Source organism: Mobula birostris, chromosome 1 (genome assembly GCF_030028105.1).
Source record: "Mobula birostris isolate sMobBir1 chromosome 1, sMobBir1.hap1, whole genome shotgun sequence".
NCBI classification, from domain to species: domain Eukaryota; kingdom Metazoa; phylum Chordata; class Chondrichthyes; order Myliobatiformes; family Myliobatidae; genus Mobula; species Mobula birostris.
Window position 1 is genome coordinate 126,108,057 of NC_092370.1, and position 11,302 is coordinate 126,119,358.

Genomic DNA, 11,302 nt, shown 5'->3' on the forward strand with positions numbered 1-11,302 from the left:
ACTTTTGCAGCAACTTTAAGGAACTGTGGACTTGGACTCCAAGATCCCTATGTTCCAACACACTGCTAAGAAACCTGTATTAACTTTGTACTCTACTGCCAAGTGTGACCTACTAAAGTGAATCACTTCACACTTTCCTGTATTGAATTCCACCTGCCACTTCTCAGCCCACCACTAATCCTACATTTTCTTTCTCCCTGTGTTTTCATAAACTCTTCCCATACTTTACCTCTCTCCTACATTCCAGAGACAATGTACAATAATGAATTAACCAACCAATCTTAGCGTCTTTGGGATGAGGGAGGAAACCATAACACCCAAACAGGGCAAATGTGCCATGGAGGAACTTGTAATCAGTGGGAAGTATGTGTGAACAAAGGTTTTACTGATTGAGAGCTAATGATGTTTTCCCTCAGTGGAAAATCCTAGCTCCAGAAGGCATAGTTTCAGCAAGAGAGAAGATGGAAATGGATTCTCTTTTCTCTCTGATAGTCATGATTTCATAGGATACTCTACCCAGAGAGCAGCAGAAGCCAAAACTTTGAAACTATTCAAGTCCAAAGTAGATTTTTGGACTGAAGAGTTTCAGGACTGAATAGAGCCAAGAGTATGTGGAGTAATCAAGTGGTGTTGGGGCCATAATTAGATTAGCCCTGACCTTAATGAATGGTAGTGCACCCTTGAGGGGCCATATGGCCTATTCTAGCTTACATTTCTTTGGCTCTTAAATAACAAATGCAAATTTGTTAAAGTGACAGATTAACTTAAATATATGTTTTGTCACAAATATTTTTAGCTTTTTGAGTCATGGAATATTTTCCTTTGGTTGTATGCTTTATTTTGAACAACCTTAGTTTTTATAAATGTCAGCACTACCCTGTTCGTGGCATCTTTGAGGGTAAAGAAAGCCCATGGCAATTCCAACTGCTGGCTTCCATCTTACATTAGTGCCGCTAGGAATGTGAATGACTCTCTAATTTTATTTCATTCCTTGTAAAATTATGTTATTAGCCAAGGCAAATGCATAAATGAAAGCATAGCAAAAGGGAGTAATTAGATTCTAAACATTACCGCATCCATAAAAGCTTATAGCATTCACATTGACAGTAGACAACCTGTAAATGGTGAATTGTGGTTTTAAGCTGCATGAGACAATTATTAACATAAGAATATAGGAGCATAAGAAATAGAAGTAATAACAGGACGTTCAGCTCTGCTAGTCAGTAGGGTATGTCTGATCTTTTACCTCAGCACCACTTTCAAATATAAACCCCCATATTCCTGGGAAATACAATGTTGCTGGTCAGGTACACAGGTAGGAAAGGTTTAAATATGAGCCAAGTGCAGGTAAATGGGACTAGCATAGATGGGAATATTGCTTGGCAGAGACTATTTTGGTTGAAGGACCTGTTCACGTGCTGTATGACTCTACTACTCTGATTTCCTTATTTTCTAAAAATCTATTGATCTCTATCTTTAATACTTAATAACTAGACCACCATAGCATTCATGGACAGGGCCGAAAGATTCACTGACTTTGTGAGTGAAGGAACTTCCTCTCATCTGCATTTTGAATCATATCCTTTTTTTAACAATTCATATCCCTGGTTTGCAATACCACATCCAGAGGGAACATCATCCCTGTGGTTGTCTTGGAGGAATTTTGTATGCATCCCGACATGTTGAAGGAGAAACTGGATATGGTTGCTTGTATGTTACCAGCATGAAACAAATGCTTAGATGATGTAGGCAGATCTTAGAGACCAAGTTCTTAGCTCACTGAAAGTGGCTACACAAGCAGATGAAGAAAGTAATGAAAGCATGTAGCATGCTTGCCTACGTTGGTTAGGCCAATGAGTATGAATCAGGAAGTCATGTTGTAGCTATATAAAACTTCGACTGGGTTGTACTTAGAGTATTGTGTGCAATTCTGGTCACTCAGCATCTGAGCTACAAGAAGAGATTGGACAAATTGTTTTCTCTGAACCATTGGATGCCAAGGAGAGGCCTGGTAGAAGCTTATAAGTTTATGAGAGGCCTAAATGGAGTGGGCAGTCAGAATCATATTCCCAGGACAGAAATACCAAGTACTGGGGTACGTGCATTTAAAATGAAAGGGGAAAAGTTTAAGGACGATTTGCAGGGCAAGTTTTTACATAGAGAGTAGTAGGACACTGGAATAGGGAGAGTGGTGGAAGCAGATACAATGGTGGCATTTTAAGAGGCTGTTGGATAGACACATGAATATACTGGAAGTAAAAGTATATGGATCTTATAGAGATAAAAGAGAATTAGTTTAGCTTATCATGGGTGCAGATATCATGGAACTTTGGGCCCATTAATCTGAGGTACTGTAATATATGTTCGTTGAATGGAATGCTAATCAAATTGTATGACCCAAAGACTGAAAATGAGCTAGCCATTATTCCAATATCTGCTGCGGTCACCTAAAATGGATGTTAGTCTCCTTTGCATGAAACAATATCTTTCAATTCTGTTTGAGACAATTCATCGGGGCTGATAAGGTAGAGCTGAGATAGCCTGTACAAAAGAGCTGAGAGTGGGGGCAAGTTATGAGCTGGCAGATGATAGGTGGATCCAAGTGAGGAGGGATTGATTGGGTCAGGTGGGTGAGGAAAGAGTTGAAATAGCAACAGACACTGGGAGGTGATAGGTGGAAGCAACAAAGAGCTGCAGGTAATGGAATCCAATAGGATAGAAAGGTAGAGCAAGAAATCAAATAAGAGTAGTGAGGAGAGCAGACAGCAGCAGTAGATCTAGTGCAAGCAGTGTGTGTGGGTGATTGACAGAGTGAGTTGGGGAGGGGGAGAAATAGACCGATGTGTTTGCTTGTGGTGTTTTAGGAAGAAGGGTGTATGAGATGACCTGGGTAGATCGTAAGGAAAGGGAAAGGGGCAGAGCGGGACCTGAAGTTGAATTCGCCAGATCAGAGAAAGTGGGATTATGTGGCGATGCATACTCCATTCCCCATCTTCTGTCTTAAGAGGACACTAGTTCACAAGACTCTTATTGTGTCCTGTTTGTGGTATCACAGCATCATAGCATTAATCACTTCACATTCTGACTGCCAACTAGTCTATTGTCTCAATAACAAAACTCACTGCAATTTACAATTACTTCAAATTTGATTTTCTTATATTGTGAAAACTGGCAAATAGTATCCACCTGCGTCACTTATGTATCAGAATAGCCATTAAATACTGTAAAACTAGACTTGTTAAAGTGTGATATTAATTTACTTGCTGTTGCCCGTATGAAGTAATGCTTTTTCACATTACTGCAAGTAATGAAAATGTGAAATATAACACAGTTTTTGAGGAAAAGCTGGATGTATTTTAAACCAAGAAAGCCTTTATCCTAATATTAAAGTCCCCAAAAAGAGGAGGTGACTTAGAGACCAGGACACTTTATACACTGATGTGGCAATATTGTTGATAAACATAGTAATGTCAGACGGCATAGATCCTTTCAATTGCTTCTTTGCTCTTGTGATTCTTTTCTTTCAAGAATCTTTTAATTTTTTTTTCATGAATCTAAGGCACTGAAATATGCTGGATTGTTTCCCTTTGGATTGTGTGAGGCCAAGCAAAGGAGCAGGCTTACTTGTAACTAAATATTTCTTGATTAAAATTTCAATGGCATGAATTATAGTTGACTTAGAGTGTGAAGTATGAGAAAAATTATCTCATCTTTTTCTCTTTCATTAACTAAATGATGAAACTTCAAGCCTCTGTTCCTCTGCTTCAAGCCAGAGAACACGCTCTCAAACGTAGCAAAAAACACAGCGGTTATTCTGAAGGATAATTATGGTTGAGTCCCTTAGGCCCTAGTACTAACTGGCTAGGGATACCAAACAGGCTATTAGCAATGATCTATACAGCAATGATCTCAATGCAAAGGCATTTAATACTTGATCCGCTATAATGTGCTCTTGCATTTAAAGATGGTACATGTAGGAAGACGGATCTTTCAAGCTTCTAAGCTAATCAAGTTCTATAATTAGAAATAATTGAGTCTGCTTTCCCATTCTGAAGATGCGTTAGAGTTTCATCAAACTCTGGAAAAGAATGGAATGGAGCAATGCAGATGTCCCAGATGATTCACAATACTCCCACAGGCTTTGATATTCCTCTGAGACACTGGTGTGCCCTTGTCGCATCATAATATAAATAGATCAATGGGCACATGTTCTCGCCATTAACAGCATTTGTCCGGGAAGGTGAGGGTCAAGCCAGACTCGATGCATCGAGACCAGACACCGGGCGGCTAGGTGGGGCACGTGATTGGAAGATGGTGGCAGACTTAGGCCAGAGGCTCTGCTTCCCAGCTGAAATTGCAGAAACCAACCTCAGACCAGACCTTCCGCTATGGCGGGCCTCACTCCATCTCGTTTACATCATTGAGCTGACAGTGCCCTGGGAGGATGCAGCGGAGGAGGCCTACGAGCGCAAGAAACTGAGGTATGCTGAGCCGACGCACAACAACATGGCTGGAAAGCAAGGGTCCGACTGGTCGAAGTAGGCTGCAGAGGACTTGTAGCCACAGCAACATCAAGGCTACTCCGGGAGTTGGGAGTGCGAGGGAAGACACATCGACAAAGCAGTCAAAGACCTCTCCAGAGCTGCTGAAAAGGATAGTCAGTGGCTTTGGTTGAAGAAAAAGGATTCCATCTGGGCCCCCAGGTGAGTGAAAGGCATCTAGGGGGTGAGCCCGGGACGCCGGGATTCACTGCTGAACCCTCCGGAGGTGTCGTGGGCCCATCAGCGAAACACTGAGGAAAGAGGACGCCCACTTGATAACCCAGAAGATGCCACCACTCACTCGGCCATCCCACAGAGTCTAGGCAGCACGTCTCAGGAGTGCAAATAAAGGATATTAACATCTAGTCCTACATGACATACCTTGTCGATGGAAAATGAAATACAAATCACTCTAGTGGCCATACCAACCAAACTGAACCACATACTAAACTACCTCAGTCGTTGCTTCAGTGGAGAAGAAACAAAAAGACAAAATCTCTCCCCTGCTTTTCTGTGGCTAATGGTCCATGACCATGCACTCAATTCTTGGTTACATTATTATATACTGAAAAGGAGAAAATGACAAGCTTTTACACAGGGAACAGCGCACTGCTAGGAGAGGTGGCAGAAGCAGGTATGATGGCAACATTTAAGAGGTTTAGACAGGTGCATGAACAGGCAGGGTACGGAGGGATACAGACCTTGTGCAGGCAAATGTGTAGTTTAAATTCGTATCATGTTCAGCACAAGCACTATGAGCCGAAGGGCTATATTTAAGAAAACTTAGACAAAAATTTAATAAGCAAGGTATGAGAGAGTATACAGTCCCAATGTGGACAAGTGGGATTAATGCAAATAGGCATAAAACACTGGCCTATCTCAATGCTGTAGGTCTCTGAATCTGAAATCCATGACTCTAAAATCCCTTATTCCTGGAATTATTTTAACACTTCTGACATTTTGTAAAGTGCCACAAACCTTAGGAAGCATCTTTCCCAAAGTTTGGTGCCCAGGTGAGCATTATATTCCGGCTGTTTCTGAGCCAGCCTTTTATAAAATTAATCGTAACTTTCAGGTACTTCATGCTTCTACTTATAAAGGTCAGAATCCCTTGTGTTTTTTTTTAAACCCATTTTCTCAGCTGACACTCTCAGGAAACTACTGTGCACATGCTAATAGATCTCTTTGTTAGACCCCTTTAAGATTGTTCATTTTTTTTCACTCTGTCACTTCAGCACATAATTTCTTCTCCTTCACAGGCAGTCCCTCAGATTCAAGGATGACCCGCTTCCAGGACAAGGCTCTCAGGTGACTGATGAGGTCAATGGAGTAACTCTTGTACAGGTTGGACAGAAGGTGCCTAATGGGATGAGAAGGTAGTTTGTCAGCTGGTGCAGCCCCTTTGCCACATCCTCAGTGCCTTGTTCTGCATGTGATGTGTGGTCTGACAATTCATTACATCGTCCCAAATGCTTGTTCTCCACTTGGAATGGTCCTGGGCCAGATTCTCAGGAGTCAGTGGGGATAATGCATTTCTTCAAGGAGCACGTCTTTTCCTCTATCTACCGGCTAATCAGTCTCCGTGACAGCGCTCCGAATAGAATGTCCACTTCAACGGTCCGGCCTAGAGTGTGTGCAAGCAATTGAGTGGAGTGTACTTATACTGACTGAATTTCCAGCGAGATGCTTGTGATGTGTTCACTGTTTGACATGGTACACATTTCTATTCGGCTGCTCAGGTTTCCTGTCATCCTGCTCTGATGCGTCACAGCTTGATATGCTCTGCCAAACATCACAAGAACTTGCAGAGAGTTTTGAACATAGCCCAGTCTATCGCACAAAACCAGATTCCCCTCCATTGACTTTGTCTACGCCTCTTGCTGCCTTGTGAAAGCAGACAGCATAACCAAGGACCCTTCCCACCGTGGTTATTCTCTCTTGCCCTTCTCTCATCAAGCAGAAGTTACAAAACCTTGACAGCATGTACCACCAGATTCAAGGGCAACTTCTATCCCACTATTACAGGGTTGAACACTGAACGATGAGCTCCTGATCTCCTAGTCTACCTTGTCGTGGCCCTTACACTTTATTTGTCTAACTGCACTGCACTTTCTCTGTAACTGTAATGCTGTGTTCTGCATTCATACTACCTTGACGTATTTATGTACGGCATGATCTATCTGGATGATATGCAAACAAAGTCTTTGCACTGTATCTCAATACATGCAGCAATAATATTATCTGCATCCTGAAATATCTTCTTTCAGCTGCATATAAACTCCAAATGCCATTTTATGCCTAGTTATATCCTCACGTGATCTTGTTGGAATAAAGGTCAGACTGCAAAGTCGAGAGGAGGCTGTGAAGGAGTCGTGAATATGGGAGCCTGGCACTGCCATCTTCTGAACGCAAGCAAAGCAATAGCATCTGCTTCTCAGAGTTAGTAACAACCTCCAGTTTGCAGCCAACTTGCTTTCCCCTTTTTCACCAGACTCTGCAACTCGTGTGAAGGAAAAGTGCAGCCCGAATGTGTTGATTTGCATGCTAATGGTGCTTGCTTGTAACACAGGGCAGGTGTAACACAGAGCTGGATCTCATCAGGACAGTTCAAGCTGTGCTGTGTTGTTGGGTGATGCCATAATTTGACGCACACGACGCCAGGACCCGTGTCTCTTGGAGAACCTACTGCTTTCTCACAGATTAAAAACAGATGAGCTAGAGGAGATATTTTTTTCTCTCTGAAGCAGCTTCTGTTCCTTTATTTTCAATTTCCCTTCACAAAGTGTATTAAATTCTCCCTCCTTGCCAGATGACAATTTGCTACACAAAGAGTTAAGTATCCTTCCTAAAGAACAATGAATTGTAAACAGAAGTGATTGTGCAGATGCTGGAAATCCAGAACAAGACACACAAAATGTTGGACGAACTCAGCAGGTCAGGCAACATCTATCGAAATGAATAAACAGTTGACGTTTTGGGCTGGGGCCCTTCTTCAGGGTTGGAAAGGAAGGGGGAGGACAGGAGAATAAAAAGATGGGGTGAGAGGAAGAAGGATTAGTTAGAGAGTGAAACGTGAAGCCAATTGGGCGGGAAAGGTAAAGGGCTGGTGAAGAAGGAATCTGATAGGAGAGGAGAATGGATCATGGGAGAAATGGAAGAAAGAAGGGGACCAGGGCCAGTTGGTAGGCAGGTGAGAAGAAGCGGTAAGAGGCCAGAGTGGGGAAGAGAAGAAGAGGGAAGGAAGAAGGAAAAAAATTACCAGAAGGAGAAATCGATGTTCATGCTTTCAGGTTGTGTTTGGTGGTAGGATCCCGCTGAAGATGGTATAAGTTGCAGAGAATGATGTGTTGGATGTGAAGGCTCGTGGTGTGGTAGATGAGGAGAAGAGGAACTCTATCCCTGTGAAGGCAGTAGGAAGATGGGAGGAACGGAGATGCAGGTGAGGACAGCATCAATGGAGGAGGAAAGGAAGCCCCGTTCTTAGAAGAAGGAGGACATCTCTGAATCAGTCGGATTATAAAAGATGTCGGTAGACATTGTGTCTCCAGACATGGAGACGGAGTGATCAAAAAGGCAAGAGAGGTGTCAGAAATGGACCAAGTGAATTTAAGAGCAAGCTGTAAGTTGGAGGCAATGAAGCAGCACCAATGCTGTCATCAGTATCGTACAAGAAGAGTTGGGGACCATAACCAAGGAATGGATTAATTACTAGGAACAATGAATTGTGCTGGAATTGTAATTTCCCTTCCTATTTCACCCTAGATTTTTGCCTTTCTTTTAATCCTACACATCCTTAGTGTCTTGAATTTTGGGTTTTCCTCGCCAATCCTCATTTCCTTCAAGCATCTCAAAACTTACCACTTCATCCAAACTTTGTTCTCCTCTGCTGCTACTTCCTTATGTGGCTGAAGATCAACTTAACGTTCCAGGGCAATGTCCAGAGTATTTTGCTTCATAAGGGGTAATATATCAATGTAATTTATTGTTGCTTTAGTCATTGGACTTATGTCCAGTATCAATAAGAAATGAACAGGATAGCTTCTTTGCTTTATTTATTCCCTGGTTATGGGACAACAGATCTGTAGGAGGAATTGTGTACAGTGTATAGCATTAGATAAGCAACATTCACAAGAAAAACATAAACAAAACACAAATTGTGCACAATTATAGAAGAAAGAACACAATTAGAACAAAAATAGCGCATTCTAGTGCAAAGTGATCAAAGTGCTGCAAAATTTGTAACACTTGGTTCAGTTGGTTCAAGATCTGAATGGTTGAGAGGAAGTAACTAATCTTGAATCGGATCGTGTCGGTCTTCAAACTTCTGTACCTCCTGCCTGCTGGTCGCTGCGAGAGATGGCATGGCCTGGGTGGTGTTCTTTGTTGGTGGATGTTGCCTTCTTGAGGTAGTATTTCCAGTAGATATGACTGATCATGGCAGAGGTTATACCCATGACGCATTGAGCATAGTCTACTGCTCTCTGCAGCATCTTACATTCTTGTGCATTTGAATTGCCGTGCCAAACGTGATGTAGCAGTCAGGGTACTTTCAACAGCAATTCTGTAGAAATTTGTTGCAATGTTCAGTGACAATCTCCTAATAACATAAGGACTCTAGTACACCTTCCTTATGGTTGCATCTGTGTGCTGGACCAAGGACAGGGTCATCTGATGTGTTAATACTGCTGACTCTCTCCACCAATGCAGACCGGTGCATGCTCACACTCCTTCTTGTTGAAGTATAAGTACACTCAAGAAGGATTTATAATTTATTTTTAGGGTTAGTGGGATGAAGAGATGTAGGGAGAAAGTTGAAACAAGTTCCTGAGTTTGGATAAGCAGCCTTGATTGTAATGAGCAATGGAATAGACTCAAAAGGCTAAATAGTCACTGCTCTTATTTTATGTTTCTACAACAAGCCATTATTCTATTGGTGAGTGAAAGTGGCGATTTGTGCTTTTTTTTTCTGTATGCTGAGAGATTTGGGACAGACCATTTGATGATATTCACAACTCTTGCTGCTCTATGCAGGTTAATTAATACGACGTGATGGCCCACAGCTTCAGTCCTCACAGAGAAACAAAATAGTCCAAGCATGAGCTGTACTAATGGATTTCTGTAACCAAAAGAGATTAGAGCATGTCACGTACTCCATCACAGCAAGAACTGAACAAATTTAAACTACCTTCAGGAAGTTAAATTATTTACTTATAATTTAGCAATGCAATACTTTAATTTGCCAACAAATCAGTTTTAAATGCTGAGCGCAGCTTAATTCAATTACATTCAATGGTTTTATCCTTTATTTTGGGTAATAAATTGTTGGATTCCAATGCAAGAAAAACTCACTAAGTGTATTAATGGTTAATGAAGTGCAATTGATGGGGTTGTTCATTTATAACCAGGAAGGGCTCTATGGAACACAGTGGGAATATATTCAAGGTATAGGAAACTCATAGTTAACACATCAGCTACATAAGTATATATCACAGGCTGCTTATTATCAACCATCATTTTTAGTAACTGTTCATGCTTTTACTTTAATTGTTTTGAAACGTAAATCAAGGCAGAACTGTGGCACAGTTGGTAGAACTGCCTCCGCACAGCTTCCGCAACTCGGGGTCACTATTGACCTTTGGTGCTGTTTGTCTGGGGTTTGCATGTTCTCCTTGTGACTGCCTAGGTTTCCCTAGGTGCTCCGGCTACCTCCCACAGCCTAAAGAAATTCAGGTTAGTGAGTTAATTGGCTACTGTAAAATTTCCCCACACAGGTAGATGAATGATAGAAGCTAGAGCAACTTGATGGGAATATGGAGAGAATAAAATTGACTAGTATGAATGGGTGCTTGGTGATTGGTGTTTACTCAATGGGCCAGAGGATCTGTTTATAGAGTATGACTGTAAGTGTTTCCATGCACAATGACTATTATAGTGGCAAAAACATCCGTTTATATATCTCACTGAGTATAAAAAAAATCCAAAGGCATTCCACACAATATTTAATAGATGGAGGGACTTATGGAGGGAATACAATGTACCTTTACAGAAGTCCAGGGTGAGCATTGTCCCGTGGGCTAAATGTTCAGAAACAGTCAAGTATGAGCTAGCATCTGCTCATTTCCCTACAACATCTACTGGAAAACTCAGAGATAGTTATGTAACTTGAGATGGGAATTCAGATCAAAGCATTCAACGTCAGTGATCCCACCCCACCAGTGTTGCACAATTATAGCGTGCAGAATAGATGCTTGGATCGTGTAAAATTGATCATGCAAATCCATTGTTTGTGTGTTGGACATGGAAATGTGCCATCATTCCTGAGTTGCCAATGTCTTTTCTATTTTTCAGATTTGATGCCATAGGATCTTGACGCCCAAATGAATAAGACAGAAAATCATTTGCATCATCTGGGTTTATCTTAAAAAATATCTCGTACATCTCTGAACTCTACTTGAAGCATTATGTCAAGCTACAAGTTGTTTTAATAAAGTGTACTGGGAAACTATTTTTCTACCATACCTTTTAGAATGCTTCAAGTTCAAGTTCCCGTTCAGCTTTAATTATCATCAACCATACATGAATACCTATGAATACAACCAAAGGAAACAGTTTTCACTGAGGCCAAGATGCAAAACATAGTCATAACACAGCACAAGGCATGCATAGCACATATAAGATACCAGTAAAACATACAGTCACACTAAAAATACTCTATATATGATAACCCACGTCCCTGAGTGACACGTCCTATAAATTGATGG

The 11,302-nt window shown here is 41.5% G+C and overlaps 1 protein-coding gene across 1 annotated transcript in view; it reads left to right on the forward strand.

Moving 5' to 3' along the window:
- The window catches only part of ofcc1 (orofacial cleft 1 candidate 1), a 420,469-nt gene extending 409,494 nt beyond the window's left edge, over positions 1-10,975 (forward strand). Inside the window, exon 20 of the mRNA XM_072248661.1 lies at positions 10,890-10,975. Coding sequence (XP_072104762.1) covers positions 10,890-10,911 — 22 coding nt within the window. The 3' untranslated portion in view covers positions 10,912-10,975. The remainder of the gene's footprint in view (positions 1-10,889) is intronic.
- The last annotated feature ends 327 nt before the right edge of the window (positions 10,976-11,302 follow it).